The sequence below is a fragment of the Mastacembelus armatus genome, chromosome 17 (genome assembly GCF_900324485.2).
Source record: "Mastacembelus armatus chromosome 17, fMasArm1.2, whole genome shotgun sequence".
NCBI lineage: Eukaryota > Metazoa > Chordata > Actinopteri > Synbranchiformes > Mastacembelidae > Mastacembelus > Mastacembelus armatus.
This window is the reverse complement of record NC_046649.1, coordinates 24,856,324-24,882,261: the sequence shown is the minus strand read 5'-3', so window position 1 is coordinate 24,882,261 and position 25,938 is coordinate 24,856,324. Positions and strand designations below refer to the sequence as shown.

The 25,938-nt window shown below is 43.5% G+C and overlaps 2 protein-coding genes across 2 annotated transcripts; one reads left to right on the top strand and one right to left on the bottom strand.

Moving 5' to 3' along the window:
* Positions 1-358: 358 nt before the first annotated feature.
* dnajc1 (DnaJ (Hsp40) homolog, subfamily C, member 1) lies at positions 359-7,625 on the bottom strand. Its single transcript, XM_026314513.1, has 12 exons — positions 7,374-7,625; positions 5,247-5,348; positions 5,111-5,157; positions 4,839-5,004; positions 4,648-4,745; positions 4,482-4,575; positions 4,313-4,400; positions 3,849-4,012; positions 3,583-3,702; positions 2,537-2,585; positions 2,073-2,449; positions 359-727 (listed from the first exon to the last, which is right to left on the bottom strand). The coding sequence occupies exons 1-12, from the start codon at positions 7,530-7,532 to the stop codon at positions 659-661; spliced, it is 1,533 nt and encodes a 510-aa protein (XP_026170298.1). The 5' UTR covers positions 7,533-7,625; the 3' UTR covers positions 359-658.
* A 3,867-nt stretch (positions 7,626-11,492) lies between these two features.
* LOC113134237 (cadherin-7-like) lies at positions 11,493-25,880 on the top strand. The gene is made up of 12 exons (XM_033325670.1): positions 11,493-11,662; positions 13,943-14,237; positions 15,137-15,256; positions 15,483-15,650; positions 15,888-16,075; positions 16,698-16,951; positions 17,028-17,164; positions 17,289-17,410; positions 19,813-19,930; positions 20,509-20,754; positions 22,105-22,558; positions 25,829-25,880. Exons 1-12 carry the CDS (start codon positions 11,510-11,512, stop codon positions 25,878-25,880), a joined length of 2,307 nt encoding a protein of 768 aa, XP_033181561.1. The 5' UTR covers positions 11,493-11,509.
* Positions 25,881-25,938: the final 58 nt, after the last annotated feature.

Sequence of the window (25,938 nt, the reverse complement as noted above, 5' to 3'; positions counted from 1 at the left end):
CAGTGGGTTAGTGGTTAGCACTGTTGCCTCACAGCAAGAAGGTTCCTGGTCTGAAACCCATCAGGGGCCTTTCTGTGTGGAGTCTGCATGTTCTCCCTGTGCTTGTGTGGGTTTTCTCCAGGTACTCTGGTTTCCTCCCACAGTCCAAAAACATGTATGTCAGGTTGATTGGTGACTCTAAATTGCCCATAGGAGTGAGTGTGAGTGTGTGAGGTTGTTTGTCTCTATGTGGCCCTGTGATGGACTGGTGACCTGTCCAGGGTGGACCCCTGCCTTTCACTCTAATGTTTATTTTCATTTATTATTCACACATATAAAGGTTTAAACTTCAAACATGACAAAATGATAAAAAACAAACTGCAGTGGATAATAAATACTTTTATTGATCAGTTGAACAGAAGTTGATTGACAATATGTGAGCTAAGGCACATGAAGCTGTGAGGTCAGGTTACCTGCTTCCTTTGATACATCACTTTTAAAAACACACCTGAACAGGTGCAACGTCACAACAGACACATAAAAAACAAACTACCACTCAGTCCAATAAGGAGGCAGTTCATCTGGACACAGAGATTTAACACTGTCACCTGGCCGTTCACCTTGTCACAGAAAGTCTGAGGTCACAGGAGGAGGTGGAGTCAGGGCTCTGGGCCTTTCATCAGCTCTTGGCCTGTTTCCTCTTCTGAACGAGCTCCGCCAGCATTTTGTAACGAATCATACACTCCTCCTGACAAAACACAGATCGATAAGTTATCAATCAGCTGATAATCACAATTGGAACAGGGGTGTCTGCATGGTTGTTCTTAATTTTTATATTAACCTCAGTTTAAAATCATAATGTTTCACCCCAAAAATGAACCCTATGAACAAACGTTGAAATGTTTTTATTCATGAACAGATAGAAAAGCTCAGTGGACCTTTGTATCTTTTTATATATATATATATATATATATATATATAAATAAAACTATATCTTACAGCTATTTTGCAGTAATTTTGAACTTTTATAAGAATATTTTTTAAGCTTTTAATTTTTTTGAACACTCCTTTTTTAATTACTCAAATAGAGCAATATAACTGTATAGCACAAGGTGCTGTCAACATAAAAAAATAAATAGGCAGTCTGCTTTGATGACGCAGTTCTGTATTTTTTTTCTGCTGTCCGGTGCAAGGATCATCTGCGGCGTGTCCACCCTCTTTCACCCACATCTCCGCAAATCTTTGTGCAGGTGACATTTCGAAAAGACGTGCATGGAAGGCCACTGGAAGCGGGTTTGGAGCAGGAGCGCTGATAGTGAAAGTCCGTTTCTAGTTTTATTATAGTTTGTGCCAACAGCGTTTCACTTAGATATATTTTCAAAAGATTTGAATATTTTACTTTCAGGTATTTTATATAATCTGTTTTTGAATGAGCATTGACTATGGGGCGGGATCAATTTTGTTCCCACTAGGGATAAAAATAATTCAGCAGAGGTAGGAATATTTAAACCCCATCCCCCAGGCAAATCGCACCCTGGCTACATACATATATTTTGATTGACTGATTGATTACTAATACTTAACTTCACACCTTTCGTCAGAACAGCACAAAGGTCTGGTGTTTTCTGCTGTTTGATTATGACAGAACACCTCATCTCACCAACTCACTGCTGCTACTGTTACAGCTGCACATTCACAAAGCTGACGCAGCATCTTTCTGGAGTTCAGAGCTGCTGAAGCTGAACCACTTTCCGTGGATGGTGGAGAAGCAGACTTGACTTTCTTATGTCCATAAACAGTTAGCGAGATAGCTACTAGCAAGCTAGGCCACTGATGGCAATATTTGGGCGTTTTTTCGGATCACATCTGCCCAGTAACAGAACTTTTGCTCCACTGACTTGTGGTCCAGTCACACACTGAGGGGACGTGACACAATAGTGAGGGTATTTTAAAAGAATAAAGAAGATTTGAGGCTTTTGAGAATAGAAAAGAAAGTCAACTGTATCTGACTTATTTACCATTTTAATTACCATCAGCCCGCACAAGTAGCCAGACCATCAGTAAGGACATCTACCTGTCTGTTTAGTCCTCACCTTGCTCTTCCCAGGGACCACCTTAGCAATGCGGTCCCAGCGCTCTGCAGTTCCTCGAGGAAACTGTTGCAGAGCGAGCTCCAGCAGTTTCTGTTGGTTCTGAGTCCAGGGGGCGGGGTCAGCCTTCTCCCTGTTCTCCTGAGGCTCCGCCTCTTCCTCTTCCACTGCTGCTGTGTCAAAATCTCTCTGCCGATGACCTCTGACCTTCACCTCCACCCCATCTGCCGAAGACTTTTTGTTCCTCCGTCGAACCGCAGGAGCTTCTTCCTCCTCCTCTTCACAGGATCCACCCACCTTTTGAGTCGTCACACTGTCGGTAACAGGAGGAGACCTGTGAGACAGAGGGGGGCCTTTCAGTTCTGACAGCTTCACCAGACCTGAATCACAGAAAACAGAGGTTACCAACACAAGAACTAGCAGAACCTGAATCAGTTTACGGCAGAAACAGTATAAGCAGAGTTTACCTGAGCTGTGACTCACGTTGTCTTTCATCTGTTTGACTTTAGTCGTCACCTGTTGAAGAAAACAGATTCCATTAGTTTTAGGTAAATTCCATATTAAATGTTCTCCAAGGTAAGCATGCCACGTTTCAGACAGATATCAGTTTAATGTCAGTAATTTGAGCAGACTATAGGGCTGTCAGAGGCTCCAGCTGCACAGAGCTGGAGAAACCACAGAGCTGCCAACACTTTCTGCCTTCTTATGTCACCTGTACACCACCTGCAATCACCATTGGCCGGGAAAATTTGTTGTTTACTGTTTCTCCAGGTAACCGGTCAAGGCAGGGGGCAGCCCAAACTGAGCCCGGTTCTGCTGTAGGTTTCTTCCATTGAAGGAAGTTTTTCCTCTCCACTGTCGCCAAGTACTGCTCATAAGGGATTTATTGTAAAGTGCCTTGAGATGACTGTATTGTGATTTGTTGTTATACAAATAAATTGAGCTGACATGGATTTGAAATTTTATAAATGAGCCCCCAGAACTGGTGAAATCCCAAGATGGGAAAGTATTATCTTTAAATCAGGATCGACTCCTCCACAGAGCAGGCAGAGCTGGAAAATTTGTCCACCTGCACGGGTCATAAGCGTTACTCCATCCAGTCTTCATGCATTCTACAGACTTGGAGAAAGTTTATGACCCCAAGAAAATGGAATCTACGAGTCTTTCAGCCCTTGTATAACTGAACTTGGCACTGATGAACTTCATCAACTTGTTTACATTCTCTCTATTACAGGGGTCTCCAACTCCAGTCCATGAGGTCAACTGTCCTGTTTCTTTTCCAACTATCCCCAGTTTCTGATTGGATGAACACACCTGATCCAAGTAATCAGCAATGGGTAGGGCAGGGATAGTTGGAAAACAAGCAGGACAGTGGACCTCGAGGACTGGAGTTTGGGACCCCTGATTTACTGGGACACGATCAACTTGATAACCATCTTCTGTCTCAAGCACAACACTGATCACTGGTGTGATTCAAGTTGAACTGGTTTTAAACCAGTTAAATCAGGCTTACATCAGACACTGATCGTCCCAGTTCATGAGCGATCTTCTCCCATCGTCCCGGTGTTCCTCCTGGAAATTTGACCATCAACCTGCTGAGGAGGCTGAGCTCGTCCTCAGTCCAGTCTGCAGCCTGACAACACAGAGACAAAGACATCATCCAAGTGTCTGACACCTGCAGTACACCACAGGTCAGTCTGCAGACATTTATGAAGGTTACAGAGTTTGTGTCTAATCTTACTCAAGTACAAACTAATCCGATTAATAAGTGATGAATACCTTCTTCTTGGCAGACTTGTGGTCATGCAGCCAGTCGTCCATCTGGTCTTCGATCTCCTCGATGGACATGGTCTGATCGTAGTTCTGGTAGTTAAGGTTTTCTGAAGGTGGCTCATAAACTGGAAACTCTGCCTTTGGCTTCTTGACCTTTGTACGTTTTTCTCCTGAGAGGATAAGCAGACGACAGCAAGCAAAGTAAAATATTGACGAAGTCCAGAGACACAGGGTCTGGACCAGCCAGGACCAGACCTGTTGGTGCATTTACCAGAAGTTACTCTACTAAATGTTACTTTAAGTTCTCTGCTCAGTGGCCAAGACCATGAACGCATTTACCACACACCACCACAAAAACCTAACTTGACTAACTATTGATAGTAACTGATTATCTATTACTACGATCACAAGTTAAATTTAAAGAAACCACAATCACTGCATGGAAAGAAAAAATGCAAATGTGTACGTACTGGTCACAGCTTCTTGTTCAGCTTCAGCTTCTTCTCTCTGCTGCTGCTGCTTCACCTGCTGGTAGTGCTCATAGTATTGTTTCACCTCCTGAAACACAGAGACCAGGAGTGAGACTAGGACCAGAGAACCAGTCTGACCTGGGACCTGGTCATAACAGTTTCCCCTAACCTGGATAGCCTGAGGCAGGTTTTTGATGGACAGGTAAAGCCAGATGCTCAGTTTTAGAGGTAGAATGTCCTGCCAGTGAGGTCGGTCCTGAACTCTGAAACAAACAAACAATGAAAAACACAAACAAACCTACAAAAATGGAGTCCAGTAACTGTCACATTTATACCTTTCAGTCCGGTCCTGGCCAACACACCTAAGCTCTTCGGCAGGTCTGGAGTTCAGCTTCTTCTTCTTCTCTTTCTTCTTCTTACTCAGCAGCTCGTCCTGGAAACATGGGACATTTGCATCAGGTCACAAGACAGGGTCTTTTTGCATTAGTATTAACTGTGTAAGGTCCATTCTGATTGGCTGTCTCACCAGCTGTTTCTCCAGGTAAATGGACCAGATGATGGCGTAGTGTCCCACGGTGAGGATGAGGAAGAGGAGGAAGCCAAGCTCAGCATTGCTCATCTTCCTCACTCGTCTGTAGTAGAAAACTGGCTGCCTCCAATCAGGAAGCCCATTCACCAGGATGTCATCGTACCTGCAAAGACAGAGACAGTTCAAAGACCCGACTACACGAGTCTGCCTCTGTGCCCTGATTGGCTGAGATCGAGTTGGGTGCTGTGTTGTGAGCAGGTGAGACTCACTTGCGCCGTCTCTCCTCATCCTTTAGGACTTCATAAATGGCAACCAGCTGCAAACAAATCATTACACCGAATCATTCAACAGAATTTACTCTGATTCAGCTGCAGATTATTATTCAGCTGCATTTTATCCCCTCACCTGTCGGAACTGAGTTTCAGCATTTTCATCTTTGTTTTTATCAGGATGCAGAGTGAGAGACAGACGACGATACGCCTTCTTAATCTCTGCTGCTGAGGCGTCCTGCAGACACAGCAACAGCACAGTGAGGGTTAGACAGGTCAGTCCAGTCTGACAGGAGAGTCCAGTCTCATGGGAGAGTCCAGTCTCATGGGAGAGTCCAGTCTCATGGGAGAGGGGAGTCCAGTCTGACAAGAGAGGGGAGTCTGACGGGATGGGAGAGTCCAGTCTGACGGGATGGGAGAGTCCAGTCTGATGGGAGAAGGGAGTCTGATGGGAGAGTCCAGTCTCATGGGAGAGTCCAGTCTGATGGGAGAGGGGAGTCTGACGGGAGAGTCCAGTCTCATGGGAGAGTCCAGTCTGACGGGAGAGGGGAGTCTGATGGGATGGGAGAGTTCAGTCTGATGGGAGAGGGGAGTCTGACAGGAAAGGGGAGTCTGATACGGGAGTCCAGTCTGACCGGCGAGTCCAGGCTCATGATAGAGTCCAGTCTCGTGGGAGAATCCAGTCTGACGGTTGTGGTTTTGTGATGCTGTTGCACTGGATTAACTGATCAACCAATCAGTCAATCTGTAATTCGTATCTTCATCAGTGAATCATTTCAGGTACATTTCAAACTTTAGCCACATTTCTGATGTTTGTTGTGACATCTGGATTTAGAATAAAACTGTATGAAGATGCAGAGAATTAATAAAGAAGATGTCATTTCGTTGCGCAAATGGCAACTTGATCAAGAAAATAATGGCAGCATTAATCAATAATGACTGCAGAAGTTATGACTGGGTCCTCAATTCTTGACATTAGTCACTCTAAAAGGAGGACCAGCGACAGCAAACACCACCTGACTTTAGCCCAGATGCTGTGATTGGCTCCTTCCATATGGCGTTCAGCACACAAACGCCCTGCGGCAGCTTCACTTCGGCTGTTTCAAGCGGGTCATAGTGGATTCTGAGGTCTGCTTTGAATCATGGTCCTGGTTTTCAGGTTCCGGGCTGAGCATAGGACATCTGATCCAGAATCTGCTAATATTTAGAATCCATTCCCGCCGGTGTATGCCTCACAACCCACACCCCACGGTGAACAGGTGAGGGGGTGTCACTAAGTTCTGGTTCCCCGCAGCCAGAAGTGAGAAGTACTTCATCACTGTACTTAATTAAGTAGATTTTCCAGGTATCTGTACTTTAAGTATTTATTTTTCTGAGGACTTTTTACTTTTCCTCCCTACATTTAAACACAAATATTTGTATTTTCTACTCCTTACATTAAACAGGCTTGTTACCTTTTCAGCCTCTGTGGTTGACGACACGATGTAAAGACGTAACTAGAGGGAAATGTTCAGGTGTGTTCAGGTTATGATAGAGAGAAAACTGTGAGACGTGGAGGAACAAAGGGATCCAGGGAGTGTTTCCAAGTCCAGCGACGATGCAGCAGTTTGGGAAAAGCCAGACATTCCCCATCCACGGTCGTGTTTAAAGACCTGTTCAAGAATGATTCAGGGTGCATGTGTTTTGTTCCCTGTACCAGCTCTGAGCAGGTTGTTCATAAAAGAAGAATGTCCCTTTTTTTGTGTGGAACCTTTTTAGTTTTGCTGAGTTACCTAAAGATGTTTTGTGGGTCACTGACGACAAAAAACATTTTAACTTTTTACTTAAGTACATTTCAGACCATGAACCTTCTTACTTTTACTGGAGTAAAGGAGTTAAAGGAGCTGAGTCAGTACTAGTCTTTTTTCAGTATCTGTAAGTATCTGTACTTGTACTTAAGTATAGGATGTGTGTACTTTTGCCACCTCTGCCTGCACCACGTGATCATCACCTCGAATTACTACTCTCAGCGAAACATCTGGAACACAACAGCTGCTACCACCTGTAGCCGTCAGCGTGGACGCGAACAGTTCAAATCCAGTTTAACTAACTGGCCAGACTGAACTGATTCAGTTTTCTACATTAGCTCCCAGTGCTAACTAGCCCCAAGCTGCTAACAGCGTGCGTGGCAGAGACTATTAGCATTAGCATTAACATTAACATTAGCACCCCACCAGCTGCTGCTACGCGGTTACCATGGATACAGTTAGCCGCTAGCACGAACCTGATCCAGGGACAGGAACTGGTAGAAGGTCTGTGGGATCTCCTCCACCAGGTCCAACAACTCCAGATCCGCGTCCCAAGCGATCAAAGGGGGGACCTCAGAGACCAGCAGGATCAAGCACACCAGCAGGGATCTGGACAGGCCTTCAGAGACCTCCATTACCCAGAAAACCGTTACAAACCGTAAAGTCGGGCTACAGATGGTCTGAGAGCCAGCTCAGAGATCACCGACCCGGGGATACCAACCAGTAACATCCGGGTCATCACTGCCAAATTAAAAGTCTTTTCCGTGGTGATGACAGCGTGACTGCAGCGACATCTACAGGACGACAATAAAAGGTTAAAAACAGAAACAACAATAAGCTTCATGTCAGGATGTTAGGTATCCCAAATCCTCTACAGTAAAATAGTTCTAAAGGCCTAAAATAATAACAACAGGATGATTTTTGTATAGACAATAATATAATAAAACATCTTTAAATATGGTGAATTCAACATATCAGTTAAGCCTTAAAGAGCCCACATTTTAGATTCAAATAGTAATAATTTAAATTCCCATTTCAGTCAATAAAGAGAAGATATTTAAATGAAAGAAAACTTTGATGAAGTTTAGAAAAAAATACTTTATCATTATATCAGGTTTGTTTTCAAGGTTGTGATCCATAACAGTGACGAGAATAAACAGAAAACTACACAAACAAAAATCATCTGAATCACAAAGAGTAAACAGACTTTTCTCACCAATGTGGACTGCACTAAATAAAATGATCAACTTTTTACTGCTTTCACACAAAATGCATCAGCTCTCAATTGTTCTCCAACCCTGGACTGGACTAAACAGTATAGAAAATGGATGTTTCAGTTCATGTCTCCCCTCCCCTCCTTCCCAGCATGCTCTCTGACCAGGTACATTCTGGTCCAGCTGATTGTGTGCTGCAGGCTTCCTCTGAAAACACAAACTCTGGTAAGAGAGACATGATCAAACGGAAATCATTTGCAAATGAGATCAGAGAGTTAAATGTATTGAAAGAAAAATTATTTATTTTTCTAAACATTTTCCTCAATGGCTAATGAGCATTGGTCACAACTGAAGCCAAATTCTCAAAACTCTCTACAGTCACCATCATGCATCTGGGCCAAACAGTTAATTTTCATCCATGTTCTTATATTTCACTGTGAGCTGCTTTCAGCTGGTTTTGGTCCATGGGATTGCACCTAAATGAAAATAAACTTTAGTCCCATCCAGCACTTTTCCATCTGCAGCCTCCTGTTAAAGAAACAGTGTGTTTAGTGTTAAATCAAAGGACTGTGCATAATGTGACTGTTTTGCAAACTTATACATTGACTCCAGCAGCAGTTTTCTCCCACACCAGATCCCTCTTCTTTGGTAATGCAGCTGTGTTGCTTTTCTTTAGAAAAATGTGTTCATGTTCTGTGTAAGAACACAAGAAATTCTGATTCCACCTGTGTCAAGAACATAAACCTTTTTGCTCTACTGCTCTGGTGAATCTCTGTACCTAGGTTGAAGGCTTTTTATAGTCCTCATGTTAACTCAGAGGTAATCAGCTCAGACTTGGTTGGACTGACTGGTCCACTGATCTGGAACCAAACCCTCAATTTCGATCTCAGGTTCATCAACTCACAGCTCAGAGTTCAGTTCAGACTTTGTTGAAGCTGCTTTCTCGATGACTCCCTGGGGTTGGCTACCGCACATATGTAGTCATCCATCATAAAAATATATAAATTAGACAATGTCACAGATATTGTCAATATGATAAAATAAACTGTGAAACTATAGAAATTTGGCAATTTATACAATATCTCTGGTTTTCTCAAAACAGATATTGCAAAGCAGTTGCATTTATCATGTGGCAATACTGGATTTAAAGGATTTTTTGCTCCATTGTAGAAAAATATTTTTTGTATGGTTACTGTAAATAGTTGTTTACAGTCTGCTAACATCTTGTAAAATAATGTGAGTTGTTTTAGTATTTTGTGACAGAAGCTCCAATTCACAAAATCTGCCAAAGCAACAGGGTTTGGTCCCCCCAGTGAAAAGATTTTTTTTTTTTTTGAGTTCTCCAAAATCTAAAGTGACATTATGACTCTCTACTGCCACCTTGAGATAGGTTTGTGCTTTGCACCATTGTAGGTGTATTGGCATTGGCCCACACAACGACATAATTATGTGTGTGTTCATGTGTCCTGCAGCAGCAGATGATTCATTTCCTGCGATTCACACCTGAGATCAGATCAGCCGCAGGCCATCAGAGTCTAGGACACCTGAGCCTCAGTAAGGGGGGGTCTACACCTACACATCTGAACACATACATATAATCTTCAGACTCAATCGGACAAGTGAGATTAATCACACCATGGCCCAAATCCTTCAACTCTCAGTGACAGGAATCAGAGATCTGTGATCAGTTTTATTACCAATACATATGATTAGGTGCTGCCAGGACCAGGATCAATACTTTGGTGTTTGCTGATCTGTCCTGTGATAGCCTGCTGATCTGTCCAGGATTAGCCTCTCACCAACTGCATGCTGGATTGACTCCACCCCCTACTGGGAAGCACTGAGACCAGGACTGGGACCAGGACCAGATCCTCCAAACCTTCAGATCAAACAGAAACAGTCACAACTTCCTCCTGTTGACCTTTAATAGAATCAACACTGTTTCAGATGCTGGTGTCTCTGCTGTGAAAACCCAATTTCCAATTAATCAATCAGATGTAAGATCAATAAATAAGGTGTCATCAGTCCATAAACTGAAAAATCAAACTGCAGAGAAATTAAATGACTTTATGCTGTTCATCAATTAAAATATTTAGGTTTTTATTAACACTGAATTTCTCAGGTGATGCAGGCAACATTTAATGACAGGCATCTGCTTATGTCTGAGGGAGCTGGTTCACTGTTAATATGATGATGTTAAAGTGGTGTCAATGTATAGACTCACCTGCTTCTGTGACTGTGTGAAAGTTAATATACAGCTAAACTTGACATCCACCTGATCACAGTTTGTATGATGTACAACATTCAAATGCAGCAGTTAATAAGGGAAAAGCTTAATAAACTGGGTGTATGGTGAAAAGAGATGGCAGCCTCAGATTAGTGTTAAAAGCCCTGAGGGGAACTTTAGGACGCACTGATGTAGAAAACACACAGACCTGAAGGAACCATTGCAGCATTAATAATACAGATGTTTCATTCGTCTCCCTCCCGGCTGAGGGAAGGGCGGTTGGACTCATCTCAACACCACCCCTCCTCCTCTGTCCGTTAATGGCTCTTTGTAAAACAGACGAGCAACCGTCAGGATGTCTCTTCCCTCTAAAGCGTTTGCTTTCCTTGCTCAGCGCCACTGCTAAATATTTTTACCTTCATCCAATAATCAATAATTAGTCTGGGCTGATTATTGATCACTACCTGGAGAAGCTACAGATCAAGAAACAGAGCAGGGGACTCAGATCAGCAGCTGATGGTAAGATACTGGCTTCAGCCATGGATTTTTATTTAACCCAAAGTCCACCGAAGAAATCACTGATCTAAACTTAAGTCAGAGCAGGAGCACAGAGCTGAAACCATTACATTCAGAAAATATCCAGAACTTCAAAATTTATCCTGCCATGTTTCTTTATCAGCTTGCTGTGATGTGCTTACTGAAATGGATTTAACAGCATAAACTGGGCTCTTATCAGATTAATATGTTTATCCCACAGTGAACAGTCGAAATAAAATACTGATGGTAAATGGATGGTACACTGTGGAGCCCCATATAGAAAAAAACTCAAAGCCATCAAGTAACAGAAATAATGTTAATAATCTGAATGTTTCTATGCCTAAAATTTATTTTTTATCATAATTTCAGTTCCTTTCAATCAAAACAATTAATTGAAATTATTTACATTTATTCTCTTAATTATCCTTTTTCTCTTGTTTGTCTTCTGTCTCCTTATCGGACAGGTTAACATCTCTGACGTCTTCTAATTGGACCATTCCAAGTGTCTGTGTTAACCAGTCTGAGGTTTTTACGTGGGGCTGTTTGGACAGTGTCTGATATGAATTGTCTCTGTGTTCTGAGCATGCTCAGTATAATTGTCCTGTTGCTGTGGGAGGAGTTGGGCTGTAAGGCCATGACCCTGAACTCCATCCTCCTACATCAGGTGTCAGAAGGAGCATCAACAGGAGGTGTCCTCTCTTACCAGAGGAGGAGGAGGAGCTGGGTGTGGAACCAGTTCTTTGTTCTGGAGGAGTACACCGGAGATGAACCGCTGTATGTGGGGAAGGTACGGCCTGGTGAACGGTTTCATTTATGTTTAACTAGATTATGTGTAATTGGAAGGACGGACTCACCAATTGTTCACAAATAAAACCCATTAAAACTGAGATCGGTTCTGGTGCTGGTTCTTTGTGGTTCTGACTTCGGTCTTCAAGAACAAGTTTTCAGCCACACTGAAACACACCGTTCAGAAATTTAGAATTTGCATAGTACTTTGTAAGAAAAGTCCTTTATAAATATAATTATTATATTTAATATAGTTATTATTATTACTATTATATGTTAAATACAGTGAATGCAACACTTTGGGCTCTGAGTTAGCATGAGACTGTCTGTGGTCTCAGCAGGCCTGGATTGTTCTCTTTACTTTGGGAGGATCCAGGAAAAGTGAGGTTCAGATGGAGGTGATGTGGTCCTTAAAGTGAAACTCTAGACTATGTCCCATCTGTGCATAGTGAAATAAAGAATGAGATGGTGAGTTTCCAGGAGGGACAGAAACTTGATGGCACCCAAACATAAAAAAAGTTATTTTCTGATTAAATGCTTTGAGCCTGTAAATACACATCAGTTCAGCACAATCTTAACTGTTAAGAGGAGTCTCTAATTAGAATGATTTCAGCTGAGTAGAAGAAAAAAAATGCATGTAACTGCAGATATTAACTCTATTCAAAGTTATTCAAAGCCCACTTTTAGGCTGGCTCCTTCATCAGCTAACATGTTGGGTTTAATGCTACTTCGAGATAATGGTCAGAGAATAGAACTGTGCGTCGAGTCTCAGTCAACACATTGAAGCTCTTTGTCTGAAATCACTTCATTTTATCCAATTCTGTTCCTTTAAACTCCTCAAGCCTCAGATCTGATCTGGTCTGTGCTCAGCTGTTTGTCTCTTGAAACAAATTTAGCTCGACAGGTCAAACTGTCTGTGTGGACCAGTTTGTCTTAGAGCTTTGGCTTGATTTTGTCCAATCCCCAGTTTTTGAGTCCCCTTTAAATGACTGCTTGAATGTTTAGTCTTGATTGTATGGGCCTGGTTAGAATCAGGTTTAGGTTTAAGAAGAACAGTTTTACTCATGAGCTAACATGAACGCGGGCTGACCCTGGTTCTGCCAGTCAAGCTGTTACTGTATGAACTTCAGGCCAATGCAAGGTGCTCATGACAGCTGACATGCAGCGTGTTCCTGTGGAGAGTGGAGGCAGCGTTAAAAACTAAGCCAACAAACAGGGCAATCCTCAGATTAAACACACGGCTCAGACATGGAGCATTCTGGGAAATGACTAACATGCTGATTTGTCATCACGGCGGATGTATTAAACCTTTTGCTGCAGGCCGTCACAGTATGGACCAGCAGAGACACTCACTGCATATTTGTTAACTTTGTAAAGGCTGTACACAAGTACACAGCTGATGAAACCACACCGTCAATACCTAAAACAAACACATTTTTTAACTCTAAAATCAACAACACAGGCAAGTGGTGGTCAACAGGTGACAGGTGAAGCACTTTCTCCAGCTCTATTGAAGCTGCTGCGTCTGAAGCCAGAGTCATGTGTAACCAGGATGTGCATCACAATTAGAGAGATTAATAATAATAATGATGCCATTTAGAAAAAAAACAACAAAAATTACCAGTTAGAGAAGATTGTAGGAATGCCGTGGAGCTCAGAGTATGGATGATCTCAGTAAAACTGGAAACACTTGACATTTAACAGCTTAAACTGAACCTATTTACGGTTGGATCCAATGTGAAATACAAAACGATGTATAATATAAATGAATATAAATGAAAGCAATAAGAAAAATTCTGTGAATTTTGATGAAGGACGGAAATGCCCATGTTCTTGGGGATGAATGTGTTTAATTCAATCCTACTGATTCTGATAGAAGTTCAGTTCACAGCTTACTGCAGTGACAGATCTATATTACATGTGTGCTCTCTCAATATCTCTGGAATGTCCTGAATCTCACTGGAAGTCTCTATTAGTCAGAAATGGGAACTTAAAAAACAAACAAACAAAAAAAAAAAAAACTGACCTGCCAATGAGACTAGATGCAAATTAACTTCAATGATGATCATAATAAAGGTAGTACATTCAATTTAATATTCCAATTTCACAGTCTCTATTGTACAATAAACAATCCTCCTCAGTAGCAAGACTCAAATTTAATCAAACCTTGAAGAGAAAATATGACTCAAATCTCGCAATGTTCTTTTACCCATGCTGTTTTCCTCTGCCATTGGTTTAATTGGTTTCCTGTGCTGGTTTAACTGGTTTATGGCCCGTGCAGCTCCACTCTGACATGGATAAAGGTGACGGCCAGGTGGTGTACATCCTGAATGGTGAAGGAGCGACTTCCATCTTCACCATTGATGAGAACACAGGGGACATCCATGCCATCAAGAGGCTGGACCGGGAGCAGCAGGCCTATTACACCCTGAGAGCCCAGGCCAGAGACCGAAACACCAATTTGCCAGTCGAACCCGAGTCCCAGTTCATCATCAAAGTTCAGGACATCAACGACAATGAGCCCAAGTTCCTGGATGGACCGTACACTGGCAGGGTGGCTGAGAGGGCTCCTGTAGGTGAGTCTGCAGTTTGTTTTCATTTTTTAACCAAGAACACGTTACGTTAGATCCTGGTACAACTTGAAAAGATTGTCACTGAAATCTCATGAAACATTTACTCTAAAATTAATTCACGTTAAATAGACAGCTAGGTTCATTAAGTTCAGTCAGACGTTCAGTTTCAAGAAACAAGAAGCAGGTCAGTCCAGTGTTTGACAGGCTGCTTCTCTTTATGTGAGAATATGTGAGAAACCCAAGTTCAAACGTTCAGTGCCTTTGGTGCCATCTTGGGCATAACCTGCTGACACTGGCATCAGGATCTTCCTCTCCCTACTGGGCATGCTTAGCCCCAGTCGTGCACTTTTCTACTACGGTGCTGTTTGTTTTGTTTTGTTTTTTTTACATCTCTTGGGGGTACAAGAGAAGGACCAGATTGTCAGCAAAGTCCAGGCTAGAAAGTTGTATCCAGTGTTCACTGGATTCCCGTAGATACCAGTCTATTACCAGCAGGGACAGCAAACGCCCTTGTCTGTCCATTCTGTCTGTTAGTTGTTGGCCATGGACCACCCTGCAGGTCATCCTTTTGTAGGAGTTCCTTGTGTTAGTGACCTTCTCTTCCACCCATAGTGTCCCAGCAGCTTCCAGTGGGTCTGTTTGTCCAAGTTGTCATGTTGTATAGATGTGATTTCCATTCCAGGGACTGTTCAGACATAATAAAATAATGTGCAGTTTTTCAATCGGTTGGTTCATAGAGTCTCTTAATATGAAAATCAGAGGTTAAACTAGTCAAAAACACTCTTATTGTGAAAGACCTACTGCAGTAAAGTGTTTCTATTAAGTGTTTTCTCATGAAAAGAGCACCAGAGCATCACTGTGACTGCTTCCATTTGTTAAATAAAGCTGAAGTGTCTCTACAGGTACATTGGTGGTGACAGTGTTAGCAACAGATGCAGATGATCCGACCTATGGAAACTCTGCCAGACTGGTTTACAGCATCCTGCAGGGTCAGCCATACTTCTCTGTGGAGGCAAAGACAGGTGAGATACACCTGAACACACCTATGCACAAATGTTTTCCACTGCAACATTGACACTATATTTACATTATATTTAATAAGTGTCATGGGACATTTTAATGCAGCATATACTTTCACCAACCAACCTAACCTGCATGTGGTTGGACTGTGAGAGGAGAAAACCCACACAGACAAATTGTCAGATATTGTGTGGTCTGGGTCTTATCTTGGTCTCACCTGTCCTGCAGGTGTGGTGCGTACAGCTGTACCTGACATGGACCGGGAGGTGCAGGAGTGTTACCTGCTGGTTATCCAAGCCAAAGACATGATTGGTCAGGCGGGAGGGCTGTCAGGAACCACCTCCGTCACAGTAACTCTAACTGATGTCAATGACAACCCGCCTCGCTTCCCCCACAGTGAGACCTTTGACCTTTGACTTCAGATCCTCAGACCTTTAGTCTCTCAGATCCTCAGACCTTTAGTCTCTCAGATCCTCAGACCTTTAAGCCTTCACACCCCTGGAGCTCTGGGAGTGAATTTTAAAAAATGTATCCTCTGCCAAGACCCTGTGTGAAAAATAAGGTGCATTAATCTGTATTTGTCTCTGTACCTGTACCTGTAAGTACTTAACCCTGTGTACTGGTCTCCTACAGAGAGTTATCAGTTCAGCATTCCAGAGTCTGTACCAGTTGCAGCTGTGGTTGCAAAGATCAAAGCTTTGGATTTGGATGTTGGTCCAAATGCTGAAATGGACTACAGGATCCTGGATGGAGATGGACTGGAAACCTTCAGAATCCTCACTGATCCAAACACTCAGGAAGGACTGGTCGTCCTACACAAGGTACTGGTGTCTGCCATAGCGGCTGTAGTTACCTTGCAGCAGGTACTGCACATTGCAGGAGCCTGGGTGGACAGTTTCTTAGAGGAGATCACAGACACTTTTGCCTCTTTTCATGGACGACGGTTTGTGTTTTGCGTTTGCTGTATTTTCATTCCCACATCTAGAGACTAAACTGATAGAAGATTTAGCTACCTAGCCTCTGATCCTGAATCCAGCTCTCAGAACATCTGCAGCTCTGAGCCCCATTTGATAATCGTCTGATTCCACATGGCTTTGCATTAGATTAGTTTTTCTGAGTCCCACAGGAGAGTCCTCTGCTGCTGAACAGCAGCTGTCAACACAAGTTTAAATTTAGACTCAGGTCAGTGATGCAGAAACGAAGTGATCTGTTATTTCTGCCTCTGTGCTCAGGTTTAATGAAGCTTGATGATATATTTTAGTGAAGTCCTTCGCTTCAAGATCCAACTCTGAGCCTGTTTCGTGTCCTCAGGACGTCTTGATACAGTGAGACAGAAAGCAGAAAAGTAGCAGCAGAAACTCAAGTGTTATTCAGCAAGATCATGTTTTTACTGTTCCATCTATTGAAGGATGTTGTGTTAGACTGACCCCCATCTTCCTCCAGACTCTGGACTTTGAGATCAAATCCAGCTACACTTTGCATGTCGAAGCATCGAATCGTTATTTGGACACCCGGTTCCTGTCAGCCGGCCCATTCAGCGACACGACAACAGTTCGTCTGCTGGTGGAGAACGTGGATGAGCCCCCAGTCTTTTCCTCCCCCGTCAGTCAGATGGTGATCTCTGAGGCGGCTGCAACACAAAGTCACGTGGGATCAGTTTCAGCTCGTGATCCTGACGGCACAGACAATCCTCTCAGGTATGACAGATCAACATTTTCCTCAAAGATACAGATCAAATGTATTTTTAATACCTGTCTGTCGGTCTGTCCGCAGGTACTCTATAGACAGAAGGTCCGATGTGGAGCGATACTTTGACATTGACAGTAGCTCAGGTGTGATCAGAACAGCCAGACCTCTGGACCGAGAGACCATCGCTCTGCACAACATCACTGTCATCGCCACAGAGGGTCGTGAGTATGACTTCATGTGACTTTAATAATGAGGCATTTTGTTGTGACATTCCAATTCATCCTGCATCTTCCTGACGTGAACACTGGGGCCGACAAACCTGACAGGTGTGTGTCTGTGTGTCAGTGCATCAGTCTCAGGTTGGGAAAGCTGTAGTTCTGATCACTGTGATGGACGTTAACGACAATGCCCCGAGCTTCGCCATGGAGTACCAAATGTTCATCTGTGAGAATGCAAAACCTGGACAGGTAAATATCAGATCAGTCTGTTATTATTGAGTCGAGCAATAAAAACAAAGGTGCCACCAAGGGCACAACTAGTTATTGGGTTTAGGGGGCAGTTAGTTTTTCACATAAGGCCAGAAAGGTTTGGACAGCTTTTTTCTCTTAATAAATGAAATCATAAATGAAATAATCATATCAGGAAGGGGACAAATACTTTTTCACACCACTGTGTTCCCAACTAAATATTTCTGTTGGGAATGGGTCGGAAGAGTCAAAGGGTCCTGCTTGTCCCACAGTACTCTCCTGTTTTCTAAATGTTTGTCTTATTATAGTTGGCCAGTGTCGATGGATCACTGTGTAAAAACGGCACATCCATTGTTGAACGGACTTCCTGGTCTAACATGGATTGTATTCGAGACGTTCTCCTGTTTACAAGGACTAAACCTGAGAATAAACCTGCTCCTGTGCAGCTTTGAGATTTCAGATATCCTGCCAGGTCATAATCACACCATGACTTTGGAAGAACTGACAGATCCAGGTCAATCAAAAAGATCTGGCAAACCTGTTAATCCATGTTTGAAGACCAAACCTCAGTTCATTAGAAATGAAACTGTTTATTGGAGTAAGATAAGAAAATCTTTATTTGTCCCACAGTGGGAAAATTGCCTATGTTGATGAATGATGCTCAAATTAAATGTAAAGTCATCTCTGTCATCACTAGACTTCATTAATTACATTATTATTTTATTTATAAACCACAATGTGAAAGTGTTGGAAGCTTTGGTATTAGTTTTGGGCCAGTTACAGTCATATGGTCTGTTTGGCAGCTGTGACCTTTAAACCCTAAAGAAATCATGTGAGAATTAGTTATGTGCATTAATCTGTTCATGAACTTCATCCAAATCTTCCATCACTGTTATGTTAATCTGATCACATGACCAAGATCAGACAGAGATCACATGACTGGGATGTGTCACCAGTCCACTACACTTGGTTTGTGTTCCTGCAGGTTTATACCAACATGACACTGATGAACAAACTAGTGTTGTGGTTTTTATCAAAAGCACAGACTCTGGTGGATAAGATGCAGAAAGAAATTTATTGGCAACAGATCAATGATGGAAATGATGAATCAAGGATGAGAGCTGAATCTTTAGATGGGAAGGGGAAAGCGCCAATCAGGCCTGCCCTGCTTGGAGTGCCCTGCTTGGAGATAAACTGACAGCCATGCAGGTGGACGCCCCACCTTGCGTACTGGATTGTGGATTACCTGACTGGCAGACCACAGTACGTGCATTTGCAGCGCTGTATGTCAGACAGCATATTCAGCAACACAAGGGACTGTCCTCCCTCCCTTCCTCTTCACCCTCCACACCGCAGACTTCAGCTACTGCAACACAGACCTGCCACCTTCATTAGTTTTCTGATGATGCTACAGTAGGTGGATGTATCAGCGAGCATGAAGAGACTGAGTACAGAGGTCCTTTATCACTTGGCATGAGCAGAACCATCTGCAGCTCAACGTGACAAAGACAAGGGTACTGGTGTTGGACATGAGGAAGCCTAGGGCCCAGGTGACCCCTGTTTCTATCCACAGGGTCATTGTGGAAGTTATTTAGGGTTGTTCATGGACAATAAACTGGCCTGGGCCAAAACCACAGATTGCCTCTATAGGAAGGTCCAGAGCAGACTGTTTTCCTTGAGACGGCTGAAGTCCTTCAATGCCTGCTGCATGATACTGAGGATGTTTCATGAGTCTGTGGTAGCCAGTACTGTCCTCTATGCTGTTGTGTGCTGGGGCAGCAGACGGAGGGTGAAGGATGCCAACAGACTCAATAAACTCATCCACAAGGCCAGCCATGTTGTGGGAGAGGAGCTGGACTCTCAGACAGCAGTGTCAATATTGGATGACTTCACACCCCCGTATGACGTGGACAGGAAGTAATTTCTGCCAGAAGCCAAACTGTTCAACTTCTCCCTCTGAATATCAATCTGTCTGTTATCGAGTCTGTACATTCTGCTCAATCAACCTGCTCCATTTGTCTGTTCACAGTTCAGTTTTCAAGCTATCCAGTCTGTTCAATATGTGTAGGCAGGTGACAGTTGGTAGGAGACTGAGATACAGACTGTCAAAACTCCCACAGAAGCTGGCAGGGACTGGGTCAGAGAAAACTGGTCAGAACCTAGGCTGGTACTGAATAAAATAGGTAAATCAGAGGCAACAATGAGACAGGGCTGGAACCAATCAAGAGTATAATGGCTAAATAAAAGCAGAGACAATAACACCAGAAATACTTCAAAATAAGAGCAGGGGGGCAGGAAACAAACTTGGATCACGACAACTTTAAGTGGTTTCAGTGTAAAACTGTCAAAATTCAAAGAAAAAATATTCTGAGAAACACTACATTTGTCTGTTTGACCTTCAGGTCATTGAGACTTTGAGTGCTGTGGATCAAGATGAACCAGAAAACGGACATCGCTTCCTGTTTGCTCTAAAGGCCGAGGCTGCTGGGAACCTCAGCTTCACCTTGAGAGATAACAAAGGTACAGTGAACCTAAAAAAAAAAAAAAAATACACATCTCATGATGGTTCACCCTCTATGATAAAACAGGGTTTAAACTGGGGGAACCCTGGGCTGAGGGCACTGCTCCACATGGATCAACAGGTTGGTCTGCAGCTGCTGCAGCTGCTGATAAGAAAGCGTCTGATCTCATGGCACAAACAACCTTATGATGACAGTATGTGTTGAGTAAGATTGTTGTTTCTGCTGGATGTGAAAGCAAAGAGCTGGTTGATCACATACTTTTACTTTTAGGTCTGTAAGCATGCACCATGACTGAGCAGCTAACATGACCCCTGACCCTAGCCCTGCAGGAACTTAAACTTCAATACAAAATGCAGGAAACAGAGGAGTACAAGCAAAAAGAGCAATGAATCTTCAAAAGCGAATCATTGTGAAGAACAGATTAGAAAAACAAATAATTTATAAAATAAGCCCTAACCCTAACTTATAAAATAAAATATTTAGTCCTCCTTAAATTAATTTTCTGATGAGTATGTTAAAGTCCTGCAGACCTGTCTTACCTGCTGATATTACACAGATGTTTCTGTCTGTCCTCAGACAACACGGCGTCCATCCTCACTCGGCGTGGTGGTTTCCTGCAGCGGGATCAGCTGGTTCACTTCCTGCCAGTGGTGATTTCAGACAGCGGCAGTCCATCTCTCAGCAGCACCAACACACTGTCCATCACCATATGTGACTGCGACCTCAGGGGAAACCACCGCTCTTGCAGCTGGGAGTCGTCGCTGGTGTTGGTCGGGTTGAACGCCACAGCCACTGTCCTTACCTGTGTCCTCACACTGATAGGTATGACCCGAGACATGATGTCATAAACTCAGAGACCAAGACAGATAGTATCAATACGTTCAATATCAACTATCAAGTATGGACAGCTGCTCAGCACTACCCAGCAACCGTTCACAGTCACGACAAAAAAACAAGTCAGGGACCATGTTCACAGGCTCGACACTTAGAACAAGACCCATCCAAAGCTCATCCAGACTGTGTTAGACCCTGCTATTAGGACAACAGACCCTAATCTGTTGCATGAAGCAGATTTTCCAGTTCACTTCAATAACTATACAGGAACTGCAACAGCTGCAACAAGAGAAGTTAACATGCAAACAAACCACAACAGCTTTATGGATTAAAATACTAATTTATTTCAATAATATCGATTAAAACTTAATATCCCTAAAATATTAGTGGCCCGAGTTAGGTCCTACAAAAAAGAAAAGGTGAAAAAGAAAAAGACAAGCTGGAGGCTGCCAGCACACTCCCCTAGTGAACACAGAAAACCTCATAGCAAAACCCACATTAAATTAATGTCTTACACCTCTTCATGTCAAGAGTGGGGGAGAGAAAACCTAAGCCATCAAACCCATGGCACCCAGCTTCATCAACAGAATAGACACGAATCAACTGAACATGAACAAACGTTCATGAAACCCCAAAACCAGTTACCAACAAACTCTATATTTTTAACTAACTAAATAACCAAATTAACTAATAAAAAACAAAACCAAGCCAAATTAGAAAAATGCAAAACATATTTAGGCAAAACTAATAATCAATGTCCACACATATAAAGCTGAACTAATCTACGAAAACACTGAAGCAACTGAACAGACTTGAATGCAAAAGGAGAGCAGGAAACAAAAATGAATAAGAGTCACAGCTGAAGTAACAGCACCACATCAAAGGGACAACCGAGACCAGAAAATGGGGTCCAGGGTTTTCTTGAGTCCACCCTTCACATACTAACAATATTATTGGAGTTTACATCAGCACATACCTGCACAGCCCCCACAGCAAACAAAGTGTAGGGAGGCACCAGGTGGCCCTGATTAAAGAGAGGGGCCGGCTCTCAAGCTGCATTCAAGAACCCAGATCCAGGTCCACCACTACACAATCTTGGAGGTGATGTGGATCCGGACTGGTTTGGGACTGTGGTTTGAAGTTGTCTAACAGCCTTGAGATACACAAGCCTTTACTGTTCTCACACACAACACAGCTTTTCTTCAACCTTCCTAGTTAAAGTAGAGTCTCCCACAAACACACATTAAAGTTGTTTCTGCAGAATTTCATGTGCTGAACTTCAGATGAGTCTTCAGTAGGGTCAGTATTGCCTTGACCCCGTTCTCTCCTGTTTCCAAGGTATCTTCATGATCGCTGTCGTCATCAGACATAGACGGACGGAGCCTCTGATAACGAACGATGAACGAGACATCCGAGAGAACATTGTTCGTTATGATGATGAAGGTGGAGGTGAGGAGGACACCGAGGCTTTCGACATGTTCGCTCTGAGACACCTGAACCAAACAGACCACACCCACCGAGACACTGACATCGACCTGTCGGGCCTCACCCACACACCTGAGTCCAGGATGGATAGGAACCAGATGCTCAAAGAGTTCATCAGGGACAGGCTGCAGGAGGCAAATCTGGACCTGACAGCGCCCCCCTACGACTCTCTGCAGACCTACGCCTTTGAGGGCAGTGGCTCCCCTGCCATATCGCTCAGCTCTTTAAGCTCGTTGGGGCCTGAGCAAAATTACGAATTCCTAAGAGAATGGGGGCCGAGGTTCAGGAAGCTTGCAGACCTCTACGGAGACCATGTGGGAGACAGGGTAACCCAATAGGCGCAACAGCAGGTGCTATAACAGGCATATTGATACAACAGGTGCAGGGGCGTGGCTAAAGTGGGGACTGATTTAATTGTCACCTGTATCAGACCCCTTTGAATTGAATCAGGATCAGAATCAAATCTGAGTTATCATCATAAGCAGGGTTGTACAGTGGTTGTTGCCTTACTCAGGGGCAGGTATGGGAGGTATGCTCCTGTTACCCAGCATGCATTTCTGCAGTGTTGGAGGAAACAGGCGGACAAAGTTTGGATATTTTTAAATCAAAGGACTCTCAATGAACTGAGTCATGTTTGTAGTCCAGTGAGAAATAAAATCATTTGGTGTTTCTAAAAACAGAACTAGAAGAATCTCAGGATCACCTTGGGTTATTCAATATATGTTTCATCAATTGGCCAATCAATCAACAATATATCATATGATATTGTTCTGGTTCCTCTGGTGTCCACTGTAGTCAGAAAACTGGCTTTAACTCAGGAAACTGGTCCAGAGATCCTGCTTTAAATCTGTCAGTAACTTCAGTATTGATTATTAGCAGGACTGAGTATCACTGTATTGAAGCTGTGCACTGCAGGGGCTGATCAGAAACACCTGCTCTGCTTCTATTCAACAATTCTGACTGTGTGTTCAGGTGCATCCACAGAGAGCAGGTGAAAATAACGTAGCTGCATGAAAACTTCCATTAAACGTTTTTATTCATTCTAACTTATATGTCTGTTGTTTAATCTCCCCAAATACTCAGATGTCTGCACTGTTTACCTGTGTCACATGGTCTGTGCCATCACCTACAGCTGACTAAGCCTAGTTTCCACTAAAGTTCAGGTCGACACTAAGCTGCTTCATTTTGTGGAAAACATGCCAACTGACAATCCAACACAAAAACAGTGTGAGGGACTGTAGTAACCACTGCCCACAAATCCACGAGTATGCCGAGCCTCACATTCTTGAACCAAACACAGACACAGGGACAACATGCAGACTCCACACAGAAAGGCCCCGGGTCCACCTGGGTTCAGACCCTAATCCTGACCTGCATGTGTTTGGACTGTGGGAGGAGAAAACCCACACAGACACAGGGACAACATGCAGACTCCACACAGAAAGGCCCCGGGTCCACCTGGGTTCAGACCCTAATCCTGACCTGCATGTGTTTGGACTGTGGGAGGAGAAAACCCACACAGACACAGGGACAACATGCAAACTCCACACAGAAAGGCCCCTGGTCCACCTGGGTTCAGACCCTAATCCTGACCTGCATGTGTTTGGACTGTGGGAGGAGAAAACCCACACAGACACAGGGACAACATGCAGACTCCACACAGAAAGGCCCCTGGTCCACCTGGGTTCAGACCCTAATCCTGACCTGCATGTGTTTGGACTGTGGGAGGAGAAAACCCACACAGACACAGGGACAACATGCAGACTCCACACAGAAAGGCCCCAGGTCCACCTGGGTTCAGACCCACAACCTGCTGCTGGGAGGAGACATCGTGCCTCCACTGCAACACCGTGCCGCTCCTAAAACAGAACACCTTAAGTTTAACACTATCCTAAAATCATTGGTTTGCCAATATTTCACTTTTATGTGGAAACTGAACACTTTTCACATTAAAGGGTCTGTAAGGGGTTTGGATTTTCAAATTAAAGCACAAATAATGTTCTTCTGATGAATTCTTCATCCTGTCAAATGAAAACACATTAGATTAAAGAGCAAAGAAAAGTTTACAACTAAAGTTTTCAGTTTTTTAATTTCATAAACAAACTGAGCTTTTTTACAAACTGTGAGTAAAACGTGAAGAATTTTAAAAACGGTTTAAAACATTTTGATAAAAACTGCCATCATCATCAGTCACTCTGAAAGACATCAATTCAAAGTGATTGATCCCTGAGATCACTGAATGCTGATGTGAAACTGCCGGCAAATACAGACTGCTGGTGACAGAAGGTGCTCTGTTTACTCCTGATGTTGCTGTTTGTTTGTTGTTTCCTGTCCAGATGTCAGGATGTAGCCGTTCTATTATGTTCTTAGGTTTCCTCGTTATTTGTTGTTTCCTGTCAGGACATTGTTGTTGTTTACTGTTGTTTGTTTCAGGGTGCAAAGGTCGGTGTCTGGCTGCAGTTGTTTGTTGTTTTCTATCTGTGGCTGCTGTTGCTGTATGTTTGCTGTCATGTTGCGTGTCTGGCTGCAGCTGCGTCTGCGGCCGTGACGGGCTGAAGAGCTGCCCAGGGATCCTGCAACATTGACGGGCTGAAATATTTCTCCACTGGAGCATCTGAAGATCCAGACTGAAACACACAAAAACAAACACACGGCTCTTCTGTTCTCAATGAATCAGAGAAATAAAACTTGTATTGATGAACCATGTAAAACAACGTTGACTTTTGATATGGAACAGAAAAAATGAAATGTGGTTCATCACAAATACAAATAAAATATTACGTATTGTCCCCTTGAGGAAACAAACTGTAAAGTGACTGGTCATTTCTGCTATTTTTGTTTTTCTTTTCTTCACAACAGAAACGTTTTTATTTCTGACACAAACGCAGCTTTTACTTTTACCAAAATAAACTGAGGACTTCATTGCTGGCTGCCCCCCCCCCCCAAAGCCAGAGACCGACCCCAAGTACCTACCGATAGTAGATACTACAGCTGTTACTACTACTGATACTACTGTTACTGATAGTACTACTGTTCTACCAACATTAACTCGACTTGAACAGAAAGTAATCACATGATTGCACTTGAAACGCACGCGGGGAAGCGATCCATTTATTGATCAACCTTTATGGATCACTTTTTATTCTTTACCTGGAAGTTCTGAGCCGAAGCGGGACTGTAGGAATGCGGCCGCCGGAAACCGTTCCCTCTGCGCCACGTGTTTCCTCCGAAACCCCGGGACCCGTTCCCGAACCCAGCCGGAGAACGGTCCCTGTAGCCTCGGTTAGCACACGGGGAAGCGAGCGGGGAACCCGGAGAGTAAGCGGGGCAGCCTCGGGGAGAACCGCCGCGTTGTCCGGACCCTCCGTACGGGGAGCGAGCTCCGGAAAAACCCCAGCAGGAGGCCGGGGAAGGAAACCTTCCAGCCGGCCGCGGAGCTCCGGGACTCCGCTGAGATCTGACCGGAGCTCGGTACATATGAACGGATAAAAACAAATAAGATGAGACCCTGTGACCTGTTCCCGGAGAACCACAACAACAAAACGCCGGAACCGGAAACACACAGGTCATCCGTCCCGGTCCTGCAGACTGCAACGCCGCCTAGTGACCGCCACGGTCCCTGCAGCTGATATAGTCGGACTAATCAATGAACTGAAAAAAACGATCAATAAACGACTAAAACGATCC